Source organism: Sinohyriopsis cumingii, chromosome 18 (genome assembly GCF_028554795.1).
Source record: "Sinohyriopsis cumingii isolate HCF-2022 chromosome 18, ASM2855479v2, whole genome shotgun sequence".
Taxonomy (NCBI): Eukaryota; Metazoa; Mollusca; class Bivalvia; order Unionida; family Unionidae; genus Sinohyriopsis; species Sinohyriopsis cumingii.
The window spans coordinates 88,489,880-88,514,053 of NC_142978.1; the positions used below are offsets into that span (position 1 = coordinate 88,489,880).

General features: G+C 36.7%; 1 protein-coding gene across 3 annotated transcripts in view; it reads right to left on the reverse strand.

The window, feature by feature from the left end:
• Window positions 1–24,174, reverse strand: part of LOC149777252 (uncharacterized) — a 46,240-nt gene that overhangs the window by 2,988 nt on the left and 19,078 nt on the right. For all 3 annotated transcript variants that reach the window (XM_089941996.1, XM_089941994.1, XM_089941995.1), the window contains 3 exons: window positions 11,526–12,877; window positions 8,556–8,817; window positions 840–1,052 (listed from right to left, as the gene is read on the reverse strand). In XM_089941996.1, the coding sequence (XP_089798122.1) occupies window positions 840–1,052; window positions 8,556–8,817; window positions 11,526–12,692 (1,642 nt within the window). In that variant the 5' untranslated portion in view covers window positions 12,693–12,877. The remainder of the gene's footprint in view (window positions 1–839; window positions 1,053–8,555; window positions 8,818–11,525; window positions 12,878–24,174) is intronic.

Genomic DNA, 24,174 nt, shown 5'->3' on the forward strand with positions numbered 1-24,174 from the left:
TCATTCTTTAATATTAAGCATCATCTTTTATTACCAAGTTATGTCATATAACACACACACACGCACGCACACACATACACTCACTTACACACACACACGCACACACACATGTATAGTCTTGACAGATTATACTTTATTAAAGGATTAATTCCCCACCTCGATCAATCTAACATAATAAGTTGTTTTATAATGAAAATTCCAATCTGCCACTAGCTAATGCTTCCCAGATGACGTGTGAGCAGTTGAGTCATATCCAAGTTTCCACTAGCTACTGCTTCCTAGACGACGTGTGAGCAGTTGGGCCATATCACCTTTTGTGCTAAGCTTATATGACTAAGAGAACGCTGATAGTAAGACATCCGGGCAGTTGTACCATGTATAGATTCAATGTTAGATAAGGTCATTATTTGCATCCAAATTGTATGAAAGGTTCCCTGCCAACCCAAAATATTTTTTTTTTATAAACTGATAAAAGTTTCAAAAGAAGAACTTCTGTTTCACAGAGAATGCAATGCTAATAAATAAGCGTGTTTAACTATGTTCTGGAGATTTGTCATTTATCTACCATAATACATGAAGCTAATAAGACTGCGTACAACAAGAGGCATTATACGCGAAGGTTATTATAACTCTACATGCACGGAATAAATTACTACAACTTTTAGGCAGCCTTGAACATTTACACCTTCCAGAGCATACAAGTTTAGTTAATAAAAATAGCCAAGTAAAGGAAATAAGCAATCAAATATAGACATGAAAACAATGCTGACGAAACAGACATGAAAGCTGAGAGGCAGACAGAAAGAAATGCACATATAAAGAGACAAACGGAAACAAACCATGTGGATGTTGTCTCGCGACACAGAAATACTCCTTTTTCAATTCAGCCAGATCTTGCTTGGTTTCCCATTTGGGTTTCCACTTTCTTATCGCGTCGCATTTGGGCCAGCCTTCGAAATGTACACCTGGAACAAGATCTACTTCCAACTGTATTCCGCCACCGGCATCGTACAAAATGGTAAAAGCTGGGCTCGACGGAGATCTGAATAGGCCTGGAGAAAAACATACAAATCAGATTAATATGTACGCATCAATTATTCTGTCGCCTGGATGACAAACAACACAAATTTAATGTCAAATGAAATCAGTGCTTCACCATTAAATTGTGTATAAAATTATAAAGATAAGCTGAAAGCAGGTGAATCCGCTAACTCGGATGCAGAAGATCATTTCTTAAGTTGCAAAACTTAACAAGTATTCCACAAAACATACCGTCATGAAATGTATGCGTCGCATGATACTACAAATGCATCTATAGTCAGTGCAAAAGTGCAACAGTGACTTTACTCCACAAATATATTATCTCTCCATTTTTCAAGGATAAGATTAAATCCTCAGTATCATGAATACAGTGAGGAAAATACTTGATCTGATTCAATATCGAGTTAGCGTACCTTGTTATTACGTCGCTTTATCTTTGATTTACTTTTAAAACGGCTGTGTGCAAACACTGCCAAAGTGTATACATATACTGCCGATATTTTCTTTGAACTTATAACCAATATACGGGTCATTGAGCATGTGATGAGAGCAAACCATTTTCTACAAAGATAAAAACAGTTACATAATACCGAAAGTATAATTGTATAATTGGGATCTTTCAAATATATATATATATATATATATATATATATATATATATATATATATATATATATATATATATATATATATATATTAATTACGAATCTAGGCTCTTACAAAAAATAACAGGAAGAAAGTGAAAACAAGCTTTGTAAAATTTAACAAAATAATTTATTTCCCTAGAAAATAAGATAAAAAATAAGAATAAAAACAACTTACGGGTTTACGAATCAATTCCAAAAATATTCAAAGAATTAAAAGAATAAAAGTCCTAGCAATAAAAGTCCTGAATGAAACTGAGTTATTAATGGTCAGCGAAATGCTGCATTGTCAACAGTGTCTTGTTGGATCACATAAAATGTTATTACAGTGTTTGAATTCTGCATAATGTTTGATAAATGTCCTTGTCCAAGAATTAATTTAGAGCACTAGTATTTCCATGGAAATTAATTACTTGAATTCAAAAGTATTTGAAGATAATAAAAAGTTAGCCCTAATCTGGTCACAAGATAAAACAACTTGACCTCTCCAGAGTTAAAGCACTACTGAGAATTCTTTCTCAATACATCAGTAATACGTGTAACTAAGACCCAATACAGACTCCCGGATGGGGGGTCAACCTTCTACAAAATTTGGAAGTTTGTAACAATAAACACATGTTTCATATCACGTACTCCAGGTATGACCTTGACTTAACATAATAATTCTTACTCTGAGAAAGAATAAAAATTAATTTAAAAAAAGTTGCATACTAACACTATCACTGGTTCTGAATCAAGGTCTGAAACAAGATACAGTGTTTCTATTATTTGTTGTTTATTATAAAAACAGTCAGGTCAAACAGAACTGAACTGAATTTCTGGACAATGTCAAATCCAGTAAATAAAGTTCCGTTACAAGAGCATGTAATTAAATAAAAAAATAAAACTAGCAAAGAAACAATTAAATTTAATTTAATATAAACTAAATCAAATATATGTAACAACATATATGACATACATTAAAAATAACATGGCATTTAAGGTGTTGGTATAAAGCAATTTGATAAACCAATACTATTGAGATATCGAATTTTGATGCGCCCATGACGCAATTATGCGCATATATAAACATTTTTGCAACGGCAACCTTGCAAATGTGTGCTGTCTACTCATTAATCATTAGTAACGTATGAAAATAACCATATAAATTATGAATAATTCCCGTTTTCAAAATGAATTTAACATGGTACACAATTGCATTGTAATCCTTTCTGCTTTCCGTCCCCCCCCCCCCATGCGTAATGGTACAAAAAAAGTAGATATCTGGAGGGAGAGAGAAAATAATTTGGGCTGGATAAAATCTTTGAAATTGTACTTACACCAAGTAACCTACAAGAAAATGTTTCGTCGTAACGGTATTTGTTCATTCTCCTTCGGATTTATCGACAGTGTTTATATAATCAATGCTACGAAGTTGAAAACCCTGTCGTTATTGTATGGTAGATCTCTCGTTGACATGGTACATATATTGTGGTGTATTTAATGGTTTGTTGTTATTGTTTCGTAAACCTTATTATAATGTTCTAAAAATCTAATAGTATTAATTAAACATTAAAATGTCCAATGGCCACTTCTCTCTCTGTCTGTATGTCTGTCTCTCTTTCTCTCTGTTTCTCTATCTATGTCTGTCTGTCTGTCTGTCTCTCTTTCTCTGGATCATCGTAGCAAGATAGGACGACAATCTATGAAACTACGAGCATAAAGGGATTTCGCCTGTGTCATCCCACAATGTATATGGACTTATTTATGAATGCTGGTAAAAGATAAGTCAAACCGAACAAAAGATGAAAGAAAGCCAGAACCAGAGAGAGAGAGAGAGAGAGAGAGAGAGAGAGAGAGATTGAGTTTAATTGTCTGTGGCACTGTTAATAAAGCAGAATAATGACTTAGATCAACTGTAAATATATTAAAATATTTTGATTAACTCTCGTTGGTTCGTCATTTCGCATAATTTGCATTCCACACTAAGTGAATGGCTGAGCATTTATTTGAACAGCCGAGCTCACCATGTGTTTGTATTGCTCTACCTTCTTCATTAAAGCCATCGTTCATATTTAAATCATAAGTGTGTCGTGTATTGATTCAAGCAAAGTGAATAAAAATAGAAACTAAAAAGTAAAACAAGCAACTTATCAATGTGAAAGGTGATTGTAAATAGCACCAAAATGCACAGAACTATATTATGTAGCGGACACACTTGGAAGGGATGTGAGGAGTTCATTCACTCGGTCAATACAGATTGCCTGTAGTCAATCATAAAGTCTGTTCAAAGGGCGAACGTGTGTATTTGCTGTATTATAATTAAAATATAGGTGCAGTATATGCTAGCCTCTTTTCCGTTTATAATCATCGGACGTAGATGTGAGAGATTCCAAAGGAAAATTCCAACCAAACTGTATACATGTGTGTGGAATGTGTTTCGACTCTATGATCTATGACTCTATGAAGCAAAACCAACTAGTATTATAAAACTTAATATGTAATTTAATCCTCTATGTTATAAAATAGAAATTTAAGAGCCACGTACAGCATTATGAAATAATTCCAAATCAATCGTAAAAGCCATATCACAAGTTATAAAAAATTGAGTGTTCTGAATGAATTCAAGGTCATGAATGTATTCATCTAACATTAGCCTTCAGTGTGCTAAAGTGCCAACAGTCTAGATGTATCACAATGGCAATGGCCAGAATAACTTTGAATGAATTCACAATAATCCCAAAATATTGCTTTATCCAGAGCGCCAATGGATGAGTACTAGGAACGAATTAAGTGTCCAGCTCTGTGCTTACATACATCTTCACAGCTTTGTTACGACTTTAAGTCGCAATATCTCATACGTGACTTATGTCGAAACACAACCCACCTGATTTAATAATCCAGTGGAAAACTGCCCCAAACTCGTCAACAGGTTTAATACAAAACACATGAAAACTAATAAGTAAACAATTTATAATTCGCTGCATTCAACAGTCAGGGACGAAAAGCTAAAAATACAATAGAGCTATGCATAACAAATGTTCTGAACATCGATGTCAAAACGATATTTGAAACTTGCAATCACGGACAAATCTTAATCATGTAAGTATTCTGTTTATAAATGATCATAATCTTATAATCTTAAAGATAAATCTACAGTCATGAACAAAAGTTAAACATTAATATATATACACATAACACCTCCATTCAAAATGAAAACGAAAGATTTATACAATCAAGTTTTCTTGGACACATTGTTTTTCAAATACACGTATGATACTGGAATAACTAAAATTACATAGAGAGACGTCTTAGGAAAGACATTCAACTTAAATATACAAATATATACAATATAATACAATATAGAACTTTGTCTAATATCAATAATGTATTCTTGCAGCATTAAGCTTTTTAGATTCTTAGATTACATTTTGTTAATGAATATGGGTCAGTGGGTGGTGTTATCACTGGATACAATAATCGAAGAAGCAATTAAACTAATATATGCTTCAAAATATTCCAGCGCCAATATCAAAAACCAACATTCCTTCTCGATTGTGGAATAATTTATCTAATGCTTCTTTAGATTTTAGAACAAAATCACACGCGATAATCCACGCTATATTTACCTTATTCAATCATTAATCCATTTACAACTACATCACTTGCACAAACTGACATTTAAATATTTGGCTGATATATTTTGTTGAGAGAACTGGTGCACTTTTAAGTATGGCTTTTACTTCGTCTAACATCTTTGCAAACCAAGTTTCCGATAAATTAACCTATCTATACCTTGGCTGATCTATCAGATATTTCAGTGCTTTGTCCTAGCGTCATATATTGCAGTTAATGAGTTGATTCCCTTAGTCTGTAATGTCAACTAATCAATATCGTATAACAGCGGTGCATTTTAAATCAGCCGAAAATTATAGAAGGATTTGACTTCAAAATATTAACATCGAAATATGACTACATACCTGACAGAAGCCATTATAGGTGTATTTGAGGGAAAGGATGTATATGTGCAACGACAGACCGCCAGTGGAAAATTACTTATTTATCAGTCCATTCCAGTTCTGTGTTCCCTTTGTCTCGATCATGCAGGAACAGTGTTCAAGTATGAAATTAATTTAGATCCGGCAAGGTGTTGATAGGTTCACATGTCGGAAGCTTGGCTAAAAAATATGCTTGTCAAAATAATTCTGACACTTGTCAGACCGATGAAACTTTGATTTCTTGTTCATCAAATTGTCAGACTTTCAGCAAATGTGACACAATTCAAGCAATATTCCCGAAAATATCCAGTCGTAGCTAAACCTCGAATCTGTTCGTTTCACATACAGCCGCTGGCAACTCAGAGGTTGCCTTACGTACGTTCCTCTTAAATTTTCATGTAGTACATATATAATTTCATGGTATGTTCAGTTTTACAAAACGTAATAGTTTTGGTTCTTTATGTTACTTAGTTTACGACCACAGAGTCATAGCAGTTGCCAGACTTGCTGTTAGGTACGGAACCTAGACAGACTACCATTATTCTGCTAAATTGCTACTGAACTGCAGTAAGAGGTGGCAAATATGCCTTTATGAGTTTTCCTACTATTTGACAATTTTGACAATATCTACAGTATTTACTAACATCACTTGTAAGTCTTGGTCAACAAAAACTATTCAGGATACTGTGATAAGACGGAAGTTTCATGCACTAGACTAAGACTGTCGCGTCGGTATGACATAGGAACGATCAAATGATATCTCATTATCTACCCCTCACCACGGGTACCCCATTGTCCCACAAAAACAATATAATGGGACCTATATGGCTTCAGTTTCACTAATATCCCTTTGAACAAATATGAGGTCTCAGAATCTTGTTTTTGTTCGACAAAGAGTGAATGTATTTTGTCACCCTAAATAAAATATAGAAAAAATAGTAAAATGAGAAGCACTGTGATTAATACCTATTTCTACCTATTTATTGATTAGTGCCACACGAAAAGCTGACATTATCAAAAGATTGACAACTAAATGTGTCAGCCAAAGGAATAATATTCTGATCAACTTATTCTCAAAAGCACTCTTTGTCATAGTTATTACAGTAGCAGAAGCAGGATATAAATCAAGTAGTTCACTTTTAATAGAATGCACTTTTTGATCCAAACAAGGCTTGGCAGTTACAAAAGGATTAACCAGGACCTCATCCCCATCTAGGCCGTTGGCTAGTAGTGAATTAATACATTCTATAGGTAACGAAGTACTGCTCTAACAGTGACGGTTCCTGAAACTAAATCTAATGCGAAAGATAATCACCAGCAAAGCCGCACTCTATTCCTGAATAAGAACATTTTCATTGGAAGTAGACCTCTCAGAGAACGGCAAAGTACAAGATAACAACAGGCTCCGAGAAACTCCTGTGTCCCATAATATTTTAATGGGAATAAGGTTGGTGCAATCACCAATAAGTGATTCAGAACCTTCCGACATGAATGGTGCGTATATTTCCAAAATTGACGGAGAATGTGGCTTGTTTAACAATCAATTGTATTGCTTTTAGTACAGATCATGACATCTTTTAAAAAAGATCATTTGGAATAGCTTTGCCTTTTATTGTTGCTTATGTTTCGACTTGCAGCAATCAGAAATGGGATGCCTTTAATTTAAAATTTGTACACGTAGGAAAATGATTTATGTTGGTTACTTTCAACCCGAATCTTTATTTTAACAATAGGTGCACGTAGGAAAAGATATGGATTTCCGATCATACGTATCATTTGTTTGATTTCTAGAATGTGCGCCCAATTGAGATTTGAAAATAGTTATGAGAGACTTAGATCATATTTTGCCAACAACAAAAAAGCTGCTTAGTAAATGAAACAGTGTGAGTCAAGGACCACTCATTAGTTTTTCCCAACGTTTCAACTTTTCCCATCAAGAAAGGTGTTTACATAACTGGATGCAGCTCTGGAACTCATCAATTAATACGAGCGTTATGAAGATATTATAATATATCAACTTTCTTGGCGGAGCACCACCTTATTAAACAGCTGTTCTTTTTCCTTGCAAAGTCGATATTGGGAATGTCCAGTGTCTTTTCTTCAGTTCGTAAACATTTGTGGATACGCCTCAGGTACCAACTCTTAACCCTTCATGATACATTCCTTAACCATATTATAATTAACACTCTGTCCTGCCACCAGCGAAACGTAAATTTCACGAGCTTTTTCCCAAGAGTACAGTTTTTATTAACAAACCTTAATACTGTGTTTGTGTGTTTGAATGTGTGTAAATCAGACCAATCATAACGTGATTATAAAGAAAAGTAGTAAATTTCGATATAGAAACATAGGTCGCAGGACATGAGGTGTAGTCTTTATAATAAGCACTTGGTCATTGGCATCTACATGATATGGTAATGCAAGATGACACAAAATACTGAAAATTAAGTCAGTTACCGAACTTAGCGTTTGCTGTGCAATGTATTGTGAGACCTGACACGTGCATAAGGAAAACAGCACTGGTTTATTAAAATTAAATGTGCATGGGTTGGGGCTGCAAGCATACTGAAGATTCACGATTCTTCCTATAATTATTGAACTTTATAACATACAGTGCTTTTTTTCGTGGACTTTTAAATTATAAAATGAGATGATAAAGAAGTATAAATTGATTTCATAAGATGTGAAAAGTTTCAAAACAATGTCTTCCATATAGATATAGATTATTGACGACATTATAAATTACGTTGTTATGTACTAAGAGCATTTTGAAATAAATATTAGTTGCATTTGAAAATGCTGTAACTCTTTATAGCCACAGTTCTATCAACATAAATTTTCAAGCCCTTTAAATCAAAATATAACAGGTTAAGCACTAAGTGAAACAACTTACGGTGAATTCTTCTCCCTTGTCTGAAATCGGGATCCTCGATGATTCTTTCGAATTTGTCAAAGATGTATTCTTTCATTTTACCAGGTGACAAATAGTCGCGTTTCTGTATCAGACCTAACGTCTTCATTGTTGTAAACACTGGTTCATCTTTACAGACTCTGACCTTACAGTAGCCAAGTGTTGCGTCTTGCGTACAAAAGTCTGCTTCGCATTTGACATCAGGGTATAAGATAAAGTCATAATCTCCCGCAATATTTGTCGTCTGAAATGAAATTTACGGAAATAGTTGTTTAAAGTCTCTATCTCTCTCTCTCTCTCTCTCTCTCTCGCTGAAGACACGCCATAAAGATTCGACAATGTGTTCATCATAATTTTACTGTAACATTTACGGTTCCTGAAGATGAATCATGAATGTTTCCAGACTATTTGTATCATTTCATATAAATTTCAAGATTCTAAACCTAATTGATCTGATTAGCGATGAAGAAGGAGTTCATGGTAAGACACAGTAATTTTCTTATTACATTTTAACATCGGATATACGGAACTCAAATGTAGCAAATAATGCAGCGCATGGTTAATGTGTGGAAATGATTCTCTCTCAAAACTTTGTCAACAACCGAAACTAGATAACCTAGTAAACATACTTTCCATAACCAAAAGCATTCTTGGCTAGGTAGTTCTATCTGATTAATATCACGAATTCTGTCCTACAATAAAATTACAAAAGCATTGAAAATACTTATATGAGAATGCATCATTTCATCACTCGATCTGGACAATGAATTAAGAGCTTAGCTTGAGAACTTCAGTCCAGTAAATTCCAGATTGGTCAAGTGACATGCTCACCAAGAATGGTATACTGACAATAACAAAAAGTACACTGCGTGACGTCTGTCTTCAAAATTTGATTGCAAATTCATACAATTGAATGAATCAGGCATTTCAACCCCGGACGTTTCAACAGAACTTGTATCTTTTTATATTATATTTGTTATACCTAGATTACTTGCTTCCATAATAATCTTTACAGTCTTGATACAAAAAGCCACCGAGTCAAGTTTTTACATATTTCTGCATATAGTATAGCCCCCTTTCTCACTAACCCCATTTGTTTTAAAATTTAGTGTATTCCATGATGCCTGGAAGCAAGATAAAACTTCTGATAGACATAAAGGCGGATCCAAGAATGACCTTTCAAATTAGAAACGTATTTCTTTCCTATGTGTAATTTAAAATTAATTGAGAAACAGCTCCAAATACCTGTAACGCTATCTTAGTAAATATGATCTACTACGTCGACCTCAATCGGGTCATACAAAATCACTCCAGTCACACTTCCCTGATTAAATTACAAAAGGTTGCATGAAGTATAAAATCGGTTTTTTGATTTGTATCTTATCTCACCAAAAAGATAATAAACAACTGTGACCTTCATTCGTTTTATTCCATGGTCTAGCCATGATCTATCTCGATAATTCTCACACTATTCGGTACAACATTATGGAATACTCTTTCGTTTTAAAACAGAAATTCATTTACTTTCTGTACTCGATAAGTGCATACCTTTGGCTCACCGCTGTTGTTTATTCCGGTTTTTATAAGTTTTGCTCTTCTTTTACTGATTTAAATTAAAGATATCATACCCTATTACTTTACATAATTATTTTACATATTTTTGTTATCGTTTTAGGGTTAGGAATTTTAATTGATGTAGATACTTGTGCAGTTTGCAATATATTTGAGGACTATATGGAAGATTAAATGTAATGGTACATTTTTTATTCTCTTAAAAATGTATAGTAGTGGAAGTAGTAGTAGTAATATTATTATAGTAGTAGTAATGGTAGTAGTAGCTATAGTAGTAGTATTAGTAGCAATAGTAATAGCAGTAGTAGTAGTAATAGTAGTAGTAGTCATAGCATTAGTGGCAATATAAACAGTAGTAGTAATATTAATAGTCGTAGAAATAGTAGCATTAGAAGCAATAATAGAAATAGTAGCGCGAGTAGTAGTAGTATTAGTACAAATAGTAATAGTAGTAGTAGTAGCAAAAGTAGTAATAATATTAGTAAATAGTAGTAATAGTAGTAATAGCAATAGTAATAGTAGTAGTAAGTAGTAGTAGTAGTAATAGTAGTAGCATCAGTAGTAATAGTGGTAATAGTAGTAAGTAGCAGTAGTAATAGTAGTAGTAGCAATAGTAACAGTAGTAAATATTAATAATAGTAGTAGTAGTAATAGTAGTAGCAGTAGTTGTTTCATTAGTAGTAATAGTAACAGTAGTAGTAGTTACAACAGTAGTAGTAGCAATAGTAGTAGTAGTACTAATAGTAGTAGTGATATTAGTAGTTGTAATAGTAGTAGTAGCTATATTATTATTATTAGTATGAATAGCAGTTGCAATAGTAGTTGTAATAGTAGTAGTAGTATTAATCATAGCAGTAGTAGCAGTAATAGTACTATCAATATTAATAGTAATAATAGCAGTAGTAATATCAGTATTCGTAGTAATAGTAGTAGTAATTGTTGTATTAGTAGTAATACTAATAGTTGTATTAGTAACAGTAGTAGTAGTAGTAGTACTAGCAGTAATAGTAGTTGTAGTAGTAGTGATAGTAGCATTAACAGTAGGAGTAGTAGTTGTATTAGTAGTAATACTAATATTAGTAGTGGTAAATGTAGTGGTAGCAGCAGTAATAGTAGTAGTAGCATTAGTAGTAATAGTAGTAGTAGTTGTTATATTAGTAGTAATAATAATAGTAGCATTAGTAACAGTAGTAGTAGCAGTATTAACAGTTTTAGTAATAGTAATAGTAGTAGTTGTTGTATTAGTAGTAATAGTAGTAGTAGTGGTAATATAGTAGTATTAATAGCATTAGTAGGTGTCCTTTTGTTAGTAGTAATAATGTTAGTAATGGTAGTAGTAATAGTAGTAGCGACAATAATAGTTTTAGTAGTAGTCGATACCTTAGTCCTGTCATAATAGGAACCTGTGCTGAATATTGACCATTGGAATGGAGTTCCGCATTCGTTAAGCTCGTGGAGAAATAATTCCCTTAGATCATTAATGACGTCAATCTCCGACTCGCATACACTCTCTGTATTACGCATTTCTTTAAGTTGTGATTTAGTAGATTTAGAATTAAGCCGACTTTTTGGACACTTTTCCTCTTGGAGTTTCCCTTCACAGTGTGAAAGATGGGATGCAAGATTTTTACAAGTTTTATTGCATAGAGGACAGGTTTCCTCTTCTTCCTTTCCTTTACAATAAGGGAGATGTGAAGCCAGACGTTTGAAATTCTGATCACATTTCGGACAAGTTTCTTCGTTGGATTTCATTTCGCAGTATGGAAGGTGTGAGGTGATATTTTTGAAATATTGACCACACATTGGACATGTTTTGTCTTCCTCGACCCCTTCTTCACATCTTGAATTTATTTCTTCTTCATGAATTCCTTGAAAATGTGGGAGATGGGAGTTTAGATTTTCAAACATTGTATTGCGTTTAGAGCATTTTTGATTCCTGTATTTCCCTTCACAGCTCAGAAGATCCGAGGAGAGTTGCTTCAAGCTATGGTAACTTCTAGGGCGAGTTTCCACATCGGGACTAGACTTACTGGATGAATCACGTTGCAAACCATCGTCACGTTTCGATAAAGCTTCTTCTTTCGGTACTCCCTTACAATGGGAAGAATGAGATGCAAGTTTTTCAAAACTTTTATAACCTTTTGGACACGTTTCTTCACGGGATGCTCCTTTTTTCTGAATTTCTGCATGAATCAGAGCTACGTCTGCACTGAAGCTTCCTTTACAGTGAGGGAGATGTGATGCCAGACGCTTGAAAGTTCCTCGACATCCTAGACACGTTTCTTCATGCGATGCTCCTTTTTTATGGGATTCTGTATGTAATTTGGATACTTCTCCAATGAATGTTCGTTGACAGTGAGGGATATGCGATGCCAAACGCTTGAAACTTTGTTGACATTTTGGGCATATTTCACCCGTTTCGCTTTTTTCCTTGCTGCTTATGGCTGTTGATATTGATGCTTTGTTATGATCCCCTGGCCCTTTACAATGGTTGATGTGAGATGACAGTCTCTTGAAAAATAACCCACAACCTAGACACTGTTCCATAACTCTGTTTCACACTGTATGTCTGTGTCTAATGAACCACTTAAATGTTTACCTTATTTATGAATGAAGATTACAATAAATGTCTACTAACGTTCATGTCAGAGTATAATCTTGTTGTCCTGTTGAATATGCGTGAGAGATTTGTCCCAAGGTATAGCACTGAGGTTTTCTTCAAGCGTTACAATCTGAAACGATGATATAATAATGTAAGATAAGATGTAAAAAATATCAGATTGTTGAGACCCCGTCGGTACGACTGTAGATCTGCTAGAGACATGGTGGAACGCTTTTTACTGGTTGGATGGGGCAGAAGGGTGGATAAAGAAACGGGAGAAAAAACGCACGGATACCCCCCCCCCCTTGAGACCAACTCACAATTGAGCTTTTATACTTTGAGAAAATTGGAACTGGAGTTAAATGCGCTGTTTTTGTACATAAAAGAAATGCAAATAATTTGTTATAATGCTCAAGGTTTGTAGGTATGCTTTCAGACATGGTGCACGGCAAAAACAAGTTTGCTTGGCTTAAACAGGTGCAAAAGGTATGGAAATACTGCATGGATGAGTATAATGGTGTATTTGCCATATCGTTTAGAACAATATATTGCTTTTACCATGCTGGAAGTGCAGTACCAGCATAAATGCAAGTCATGGTGATTACAATATACCAAGAGATAAGAGGAAGCATAAAGAAAGTAGAAAACGGTACAAAAGACCTTTTCAAAACGTTTTCTGTAAAATACAAAAAAAACCCAACTTCATTTAGAAGGATGGATTGAGGTGATAGAATGATGATATTGGATTATACATTCCCTCAAGGACTAAACAAATTTCTTGGATGCAGGAGTGGGGGCACATATCCCAAAGTGATTACAATAAGTGCATCGCATTGCTATCTTATCAGGCAACGAATACCGAGCGACCTGTTTCTACGGCAACAGCGGATAACTTTGATGTTTATATATACAAGCTCCTTATTGAGGAACGGCCACCTATCGAGCGTTAGACAACATATCCATCCAACTATTGTTGAACTAGGATGACCAGAACATGAGATTGTAAAATACTGTGCTGTTAAAGTGCCCCACAATACTACCTAGAATCCGAATCTTTGGTATTTCTTAAAGTTAATAAACTGGTATAATAGACTTATAAATGTGGTGTAAAGGGATACGTTCTGATGACCTAAAAGCTGTAAGGAGCAGCACTATAGAAAAGAAGACAGAATTAAAGTGTTATCCCATTTTCGAAACGAGGAAATAACCATTCTGTACACGGCGGAGATGAAAATGCTGTTATATAAATCATATGCTACAATTCAACGGCGAACTGAGGCGTATATCCGTAAGGGATCAAGATGGGTGTTAGTTGTGTTCAAAGTGCTCGATCTTAGATTATCTCGGCTACAACCATTTCATGAAGAGAGAAAATCCACATCGCAACTCCAGATTATATTGTACTACTTACGGCAATCAATGTGATAAATAACAACAATCGCTGCTTTGAGCAGGACATTTTATTAGCTTTTTAACCAACTAAAGAATACACTTATCGGCCATATAATTACAGTCAACACCTAGTTAACCTCAACTATTTTGGCATATACTAACTGCGCAAGCGAAGGAGTCACTCTATTTGGATAACTGATAATAGCCGAATGGTGCAACCTAACAACAAAACGATAAACAACACGTAAGTGACGATGTCTCCATGTCTTAAGCTTGACCGATCTACTGGAAGACTGCCACAGTATATCCGCAAATAACCCGTATGTGTCCTTACAGAAGCCAAGCAAGAGCATCCACGTCTTCCAAACATCCATTGACAAATGCTCTTTCCGTATAGTATGATGCAGATTTCGAATAACGTGTGAGTGGTCCCTGTCTTTGGGCGGCCCCTTGGCCAACAGAAACTTCCTTACTCACCTATATTGTAGTACCACCTAGAATACCGTAAAACTACTAACGGGAGCCAATGGAATCAATGAAATTAACCAGGAAATTCATCGGCAGATTGCAGCACTGAAGGGCGACCGCACAGAAATCATCATTGTTGCTAATAAGTGAACCATTTCATCAGATGCATCATTTGCTGCTCCTACAGCGTCGACATCACAGATTCAAACCTGTGACAGATGTTTGGATGGCCGGCATCGGTAGACCTCATTAACGCCATTATTGATTAGGCTACAATGTCGCGTCTGTCATAGTGCATATCACCACCACAACATATGTGTATATTCTATATGATGCCGATTGCGGCTCCGACGTGAACGCGAGCATCCACGATAAAGCCAGCCCAGGCTATGTTCTCTATAGCTTTATTTCAGACAATTAGCATAACAATTATCCGCTAGTAAATGTCTATGGATCACTAAACTGAACCTTACGTTACCTGATCAGAATGGCTGCTTGCTCAACCTCACCAATGAGACCATTGCCGTTGTTTTCAATGTTCGAGATTAGTTTTTGTTTCAGATGTAGTAGAGTCTAAAATACTTGCAAGCTCACAATAATCGTTCTCGACGAAAGCCTCAGCAAGCAATGAAATCACTACAACGAATTGTACGCTTACGAGTAATCGGCTCTTGGCGGCCGGTTCATCGTGTACACTGTGGTAACGAACTGGGCGATTTTATTCAAGCCATTGACAAGGTAGCAACGCCACAAAACTTGCCAAAGAAGCCCTTCCGGTCAAAAGGAACGTATATTCACGTGCCATCAATGCTATTAAAACGGCCTTCACGTGTCAGACAAAGGATGCGGCCAGCCCTCGCTGTCACTTTTGGCAAAAGACTACACTTCGATTATAATTGATGACATGAAAAATTACGAATTATTAGCCCCAGGAAGAGACTAAGCCTGCAAGGAGGTTCGTCATAAGCAATGCATTGTCTGTCAAATTGAATTAAGTTGGATGGATATGTTATCTAACGCTCGGGAGGTGGCTGCTCCTCTTTAAGCAGCTTGTATATAAAAACATCAAATTAATCTGCTGTTGCCGTAGAAACAGTTCACTAGGTATTCGTTTCCTGATAAGATAGCAATGCGATGCACTTTTTATAATCTGTTTGGGTTATGTGCCCTACACTCCTGCATCCAAGAAGTTCATTCAGTCATTGATTGTCTGTCGGATTTCGTAGTCATTTCAGCTTCTGTGGATCACATTGAATATATGTTTTATCTCCGGCTGTTATTAAAAGCTATATCATCTGCTGGATGTGGGGTAATAATAAGCTTCGACTCAGAAGGCTGTCTTTCTGACAATTTTGTTATTATTTTCAATATTTTGTATTAGTATTGGCGAAATGATTTAAGAGTATAAATTTGTATGGGGGACACCCATCATACCGAATTTTTTAGTGAAATAAATATGAGCGAAATGGCAGACGATACGGTCAGACGATATTGTTCGTTAGCATAAATAGGTGCACCTGGCTCAAACTGGAAAGTAAAGAGGTATGTTTGAATAGCTACGAGAGTAAATACTTCCATACTCGAGCGCAAAGAGCAGAAGAAGGGTGGGATTTGGGATTCCCTATGCTGGAAATGTTGGGCTTGTGTTAGAGTTGCTCATCAGATCTTCAAGGGATGGGGTTCTCACATTAGCAATGGACGTGAAGAGATACAAAGCAAAGGCAAAAAGCAATATGACAATGTTCTTTGTCATATACGAACACGTAATAAATTTTGTTTTGGTGGATTATGGTTGCAAGAGTATGCAAATTAGGTAATGTCTTCCCCAGAGAAATCGGAAAGATTGCCCCCATGTGACAAACTAACTAGGAGAGGAAATGAGATACAGGTGAGTGAGGATGAACAACGGTAGGTGCAATTTCCCAGGCACAGGGTTGTTACTCCAGTTCCATCTCTCAGTCGCATGGATTAATCCTCAGTTCTGACTCCTAGCAGGAAAGTAAAACCAACTGTTCCGGTTCCAGTCCGCAGCATAATCAGGCCGAAAAATATTGACGATCTTAAGACAAAAATACACACATCGTAACTGTTTCGGTTCGCAGGCAACGAAAGTGAAAGTGGAAAGAACCAATGACAGTGAATAAAATACTAGAACTGCATTGTATTTAACAACAACGTATAAAAACCAACAAATAATTTTTGCGACAATACATTCACGTCTTCGACCTGCTATACTGCCTCGGTATGGGTTCAGAATTTCGGCCAGTTTATGGAAAAGCTCACGGCTACAGAGCATGTCAGCTCAGAAGTAGCACACCGTGGTCTGTCACTTGTGGGTACCAACACCAATCGGCAGAACGTGAGCAGTGTAAATACTAAACGGACAAACAGGATACATTTCAAACACTAATTGGTGAGTTCCACGATGTGGTTTACGAATCATTGCGATCAACACCAGCAAAGTTATGACAAAACTAAATTAGAGTGGTGATGAAGCTTAACAAATGCGGACTCTTTAAGAAGATACTACCCCCAGAAATGCACAAAAGGTGTCAGTGAGCTCAATGAATTAGGCGTTTGATGCAACTTCCACGTTCTGCTCGCGACTATTAGAGTCTGCTAAAGCTGTCCCAACTTTCGCTTCAGTCTTTACGACAGCCTTTCAGACAAGAATAGCTTTCTGTTTTTCTCCTACTGTGGTGCCACCTGGAAGAGAGCAGAATACATTAACAGCTTCCTATGAAATAAACTCCATTAACCAGGATATCAAGTGGCAGATTACAGTCCAGAGAAGCAAAGGCACAAACATTAGCCCTGTTGCCAATGAGCCAAAACATTTTGCAGTGATAGAGATGAGTCTGAAATGTCGACATCACAAACCAAACTCAGGCTTGTGACAGTTGTTGTTGTGGACTGTCATGGTTGACACCACACACGTCAATCTTCATCACGGCGCCAACGGCATAGTACGGATCACCACCGCGATCCCTTTATATATCGCATGCAACGCCGTGAGTGGTTCATACGTAGTCTCAAGCAACAAAGACAAAGCTACACCTGACTCTGTTATCTGTATCTTTACGTCCAGCAAAAGACAGCTCTTGTAACTCGCACAGCCTCTCCGTGTCAACGTGCCCAACAAAAAGTCACAGCATCAATAATATGTGCTTCATGTTGACTGGCCACGTGCTTCACCTCCATGAGACAATTACTATTGACATTTACGTCCGAAACCGTTTTCCGCTTTAGCAACCTAATTATATTAGAGTGTAAGGAGGAGCATTATACAGTAGCCATCTGCATGCCGAAGCGATTAAAGACACGCAAAACATTTTAAGAGTACGAGTCGTCAGCGACCAATCATTCGTTTGCACCATGGCAGCGGACTCGATTTCTTTCATGCCATAAACAGAGCAGTCAGTGGAATCACCTCAGAAGTGGTCACTATCGTGGACTCGGCCGCCAGGATCAGATCTTCGCGTGCTATGGATTCTGCCATGACATTCCTTGTAAGTCGCCAGAAAAGAAGCGCTACCAACCCTAGAGGCTGCCGGTGGCAAAAAGGCTGTGTAAGCACAAGCGACTCAACAAGTTGCTGATGGTCCCGGTCGAAACTTTGCTAGTAGACACACGCGCAGACATCATTAAAGTTTCCAAACTAAATTTGCCCTACTCACCGGTTGTTAACTTGCCTGAAACCCATGATTCACTCATCAAAAATTTGGCTGTAGGTTCAGGTCGTCATCTATATCATTATAAGAAGAAGCCAAAGTGCGAGAGTAATGGCACCCTTTCAGAACGATTATGACCCTGCCTTAGACACAGGTGCCCCTGTGCTGCAACACCGCGACCAGCAGCCATACTCGTACGAAGCCTTCAATCACAATCAACAGGGTCGAGTTGAACTTCAGGAGCAGGATGCATCGCTCTACTTTCTCCCCTTTGATGTCTTCATAGATGGTGGAGGCTCATAAAGACAAACTGGACATTTTTCAATAACGGCGTGATGCGATAACAAAGAAGCGAAGTCTTGCGCATTGATTAAATCGATCATTCTCGGCCTTGTTTTGTACACCGACAACAACACCCACACCGACAGCCCATCAATGCGGTTCACGAAAGACCTAATAGACCGTGCCGAAAATGACCAGCTTACTAGGAAAATCTCAGAAATGAGGCAGGAACAGTCACACTGGATGTACCGAATAGAAGGGGCATAAACTTTAACCTAGGCTAGTAGTAGTAAGGAATATCATAAGGTCAAGTAGACCTCTATGTTAAATCAGGGTGGGAGGGGTAGTACCGTAGAATCAAACGGGAAATTAACATGGTTGGACTGTATAGGGTCAAATGAAAATGTACAGGGACTGTATATGTCAAATTAAATGTATATCGACTATCAAATGAAAATGTATTGGGCCTATTTAAAAACAATTGTGTCTATTTATAGCTATACTACAACCTGTGGAAATTCCTATGGGAAAACCGAAGTCTATATTTATAGTCTCAAAGGTTCTAGATTCAATGACGTCACTGTACTATATATTAGGGCAACAGTATTGCAAGTGTCTGACCTCAAATTCGCGGCTACTGAGTTACAGTATTGCAAGTAGCTGGCCTGAACACGCATTAATGTAGTTAGGTAGGTGAAATGAATTTGATAGGAACAAAGGAAGTTTTACAGGGACAAACGAAGATCAATACAAACACACACAGAAACACAGGAAACACTCCAAACGTCATAAAAGAAGAAGATGAAACTGCACAAAATAGACTATCCATTAAAACCACAAAAAATAATATCAATTACATTAACTATGTCATTTAACACCCCCTAAATACACTTTCCCAAACGTCTTGTGTTCAGTTTAGAATTTGAACGAAGAGAATGAAATCTCACAATAAGACTATCTCTTACATAATAAAACACTATTCATCACATCACTATGCTATCCAACATATCATACTCACTATCCAAATGCCATGTGTTTGATTAGAATGTAATAGATGGGGATGAAATATCACAAAATATACAATCCGTTACACCAAAAAAATACTATCCATCACACCACTTTATATTACAACATTCTATTATAATCAACATCTCACACGCACGGTAGCACAATCGGCCATTTTAGCTTATAGTTTAAGAAAAGAAGAAATCCCACAAAAATACTCTCGCATACCTCATATACCATTTAGCATCTGTTACGTGGTTAGGCACTTCCAAAACGTAACAAGAAAAAGTGAAGACAACAAGTTTTGTAAAATTTAAAAAATAATTTATTTCTCTATAAAAGCAAGTTAAAAATGAGAAGAAAAAACCATACGGTCTTACAAATCAAATCCAAAAATAACGAAGGATTTAAAAATAGAAATCCTAGTAATAAAAAGTCTTAATGAAACTGAGTTTGAATCCCGATGTAATCGAAATGGAAGGTGATGACGTATGCTGTGGTCAGCGTCGTACTGATGGATCAACATGTCTTTATTCAATCACAAAAATATTATTTCATATGAATTCTGTATAAATTTCGATAACTGTCCTTGTCCAAGAATTTTGTAGGAGCACTTGTATTTCCAGGGAAAATAATCTTTAATTTTTATAACTGGAAGAAAAATTAAAAATTCAGTTCAAACTGGTCACAACAAAACACCGTTAAGAGTCAGTGATTTACAGCCCGACTGGCTAGTTCTTATCATAACACAAATTATAAGACTGACTAAAACGCAAAACATGGGCCCGGATGTGGTCAGTTCTCTGGGGGAAAAAAAAACCTAATTGATACATGTAATTTGACACGTAGGCCATAAATGGTATGATTCCACTTAATGATACTTACACTGAGAAAGAATAAAAAAATATATTAAAATAGATGTTTGTTAGATACTATCACTGGTTCTGAATCAAGGTCAGGAATTAGGTCAACATTAGATACAATGTCTCTATAAAGTTCTTTCCGTCAAAAATAAAAAATCTGAACTCCATTCTATACAACTTAACAATAGTATGTAATGGAGAAGAACAAAAGCTGCTATCCGGCTTCTTAAATTCATGCAGGGTTATGAAAACTCTAGCCTTTCAAGATTATATCCAAAGACGATCCAAAAGGTGAGCCCGTAAAGATAGAGTTCTCCATAAATGACAGCAGCGGGATCTCACTTCGTCTATGCTCATGATACCTCAAAACCCTCATGTATTTCCCTCAATCATGCTAACGTTTCGCCCAGACCAATCACCTCGCCATTGATGAAAGAATATGTGCGTCAACTAAGGGTTGAAACAACGCGGCTCACATTGGGAAAAACTGACGATACAAAGGAATTTGACACTGAGTAATGGGAGCACCCAGAGCACCCTAAGCCATCATTCAGAGAGCAAATAGTAAATTACCTTCCCCTGTCGCAGCGGTCCCCAAAAAATTGCCCTCGGAGCGTCTCAAGTTCGATCTCTTATTTAGTGTTATCGTGTCATTGAAGAAAACTGAATACACGCTGATAAAATCTCCGTTGTAATATATATGTATAAAGCGGTACGCCCTCTGCAAAAAATTACAGACGCTACAAAAATACGGGGGATGGCTAAAACAACACATTTACAGTTCTGTTTATGGCGGTGATTGACATACTAACATTCTTGTCGCCACTATCGTGTTTACTCCTGAGGTCGAAGCTTTAGGATAAGCGCTGGATTTGTGGCCGACTTTAATGTCCATACTCCCAACCCAATCACAGCCGTGGTTACTACATTACAATGCCCCATGAGTTTTTAATTCTGTAGGATTTGGACCTCAAACTCGAATTACTGTTACATTATTTCAGCTAGAAATTAGTACTGAACGCTTAGATTAATAAACACGATGCCTGGGTAAGATGGAAGCATCGAACTGAATCAACTGTGTTATAAACAAGGAAAAAAAAACCCAACACCGTGATAAGACGCTTGAATGACGGACTCCTGTGAACTAGGTCATTTTAAAGTTAACATGTATCCGAACTATATTCTGAAACACGCCCCGTATTTGAGCCAGACGAGTAGAAGAAATGGCCGGATTTGTAAATAACGTCTTATGTTACGGGGGGGGGGGGGGGGGGGGGGACCCGAATACAACAATTTTACTTCCACTCCAGCGTGAATGTTCTTATCATGCCTACAACACATACCTCCAGGACTGGAGTTTGTTCCCAAGAACGGATATTAATCTGGTGTGTTGAAACTGATAAAATTAACTAATGATTTAAATTTACAGTCAATGAAAAACATTGCTTTGTACCTAAGCAAGTTAACTGGAGATGTACGCTCATTAATATTATTGTGTACAGAATTACATTGGTAAATTTTACCTGCATGAGTATACGTGAAGGCGACTGCATAATCATTATTATTTTATGCGCACATTATAGTAAATGAATAACTAAACACCCAACTGATTGTGTATCATAATCATACAATCATTCAAAACCCTATTTACTACGAGGTGGATCATTTTATGGTACATCTTTCGTTCCAGGAATCATCCAGGCGCAAATGGTGTTCCTAAGAAACTGAATGTTGTATCATTTTTGGACCATCTTTACTTAAATGAATAATCCAAATTCAATCGAATATAGGGGTGGGGCAAAAACAACAGTCAAGCCGGTAAATCGGGAGTAAGGGAAGTTCGATGAATGTATTTCAGTACGTTATAAATTCATTAAATTTAAATGAAAGGTCAGAAACTTATATTCCATTAAATATGAAAGTACTTTTAAGTGTTACGTTTCTTTTAAGGCAGTAGTATATGGGGACGGTTTACGGACAATAGGGAAATACATTACAAGACCCACCTAGGATGGTTTACGGACAAGATTTTTCAGATCCCAATGGGACGGTTTACGGACAATCGGAATTGAACATGGAATGTTGAAATTGTATATTTGACGATGGGAATTGAACATGGGGAATATTGGGACTATATACGGACAAGGGAATGTTGGGTTATTTTAAAGGGATATTAGAAATGGAACAGATGAGGTGACGTCACGGTACTGGTAATTGGTAACAATGTTGCAAGGGGCTGACCTTAATCGGACCAAACAGCGGGGTAAAACCTAGAGCGCTTGGCGGGGCGGGTCTGGCGGGACATAGACATATATAACACATACAACATACATGGATAATGAACATCAAACTATCCCACATAAACAATAAAAACGACTAAAAACATTTTAGGCAAGAGAGTAAAACAAATTTCAAGACAAAGCTAAAATAGAAAATCGACTAAAATATTTTAGGCAAAGAGAATAAGTATCTTTTCGAGGCATACGAGTGGCCCTGAAAGGAGCCTTTGAGTTTCTTCTTTCTTTCTAATGTCTTATTTTCCTCCACCAACACCTTATCTTCCTCATCACATTCTTATTCTCTGTTTTCCTCCTTTTCCTCCTGTTCCTCTTTCTCCTTCTTCTATCTTTACTTCCTTCCTTTTTCATTTGGCTCTTCTTTTCCTATCTTAGCAGTCCATGCTCTAATCTGTTCTTTCTCCAACATATCTTACTTGTCCTCCTTTTCCTTTTTAATCATGCAAACACAATATCTAATATCCACCCAAACGTACGCTGATACAAACACACACACACGTAAACAACGTACGCGAACTGATACATACACACACATATCAGGAAAGGAGTGAGTGTCTATAATCACACTAATCCGCATACACACGAATTGGCAGCTTGATTATTCTCTTTTCTAGAGATCTATTTAGCCCTGAAAAGGGCTGTTTTCCGGAACTTCAGATGCACCAACTTAATTCTGGCACCTCCCAGGCTGAGCACCACAGATACATATTCTACTCCAGTCCTGCTCCAAATTTACATTTGTTCTTGGGAGTGCAAAGTTGGGTTGAGCGGCCTCATCATCCCAGTCTTCAATTTCTTCACTTTGTGTGATAGTGAAGATGTCCTGCTGTCTTCTATTTTGCAATCGGATCAATCAATCAAGTTGAATTATAGAGGTGTGCGCACATATGTGCATGTACCTCTGTATAATGATCGCATAGCGACCTGTTGACTGATCTCGAGGGAAGGAATTAGAGTCTCATCCCCCAGGCATTTATGTACTCAAAGTGCACTGTTAATTTAGCCTCAGGCCGTGGGACTATATAGGTCCCTAACGGCATAAATGGAGGGCTGACATGAGTGGCAATGGACCCAACACACTCTCATCATTTAGAATTAAAAATCTGTTTCACTTGATACGATGAGTGGGAATTGTGCTCACTCACTCATGTGATTATTAGAAAACATTTATGCGCGCATTGCGCGCTGATAGTTGGTGTCTGTCCGTGGCAAGGGAGGAAAAGTGAGGGAAGGCAGGTTGCTGTCCGTTGTTTCCAGGTTGATCTAAGGTGCTGCGATGCAGGAATTTTGAGATTTATGTTGTGAATTTTTGAAATTTAGAAAGATATCCTGTGCTGTTTAAGGTTAGTAGAGCATGCAAGTAGAGGAAGTGAATTTTTTTAAACTTACATTTAAATGTAAATGTAAATTTATTTTTTTTTAAATAAAGATTAAGGGTTATTGTATTTT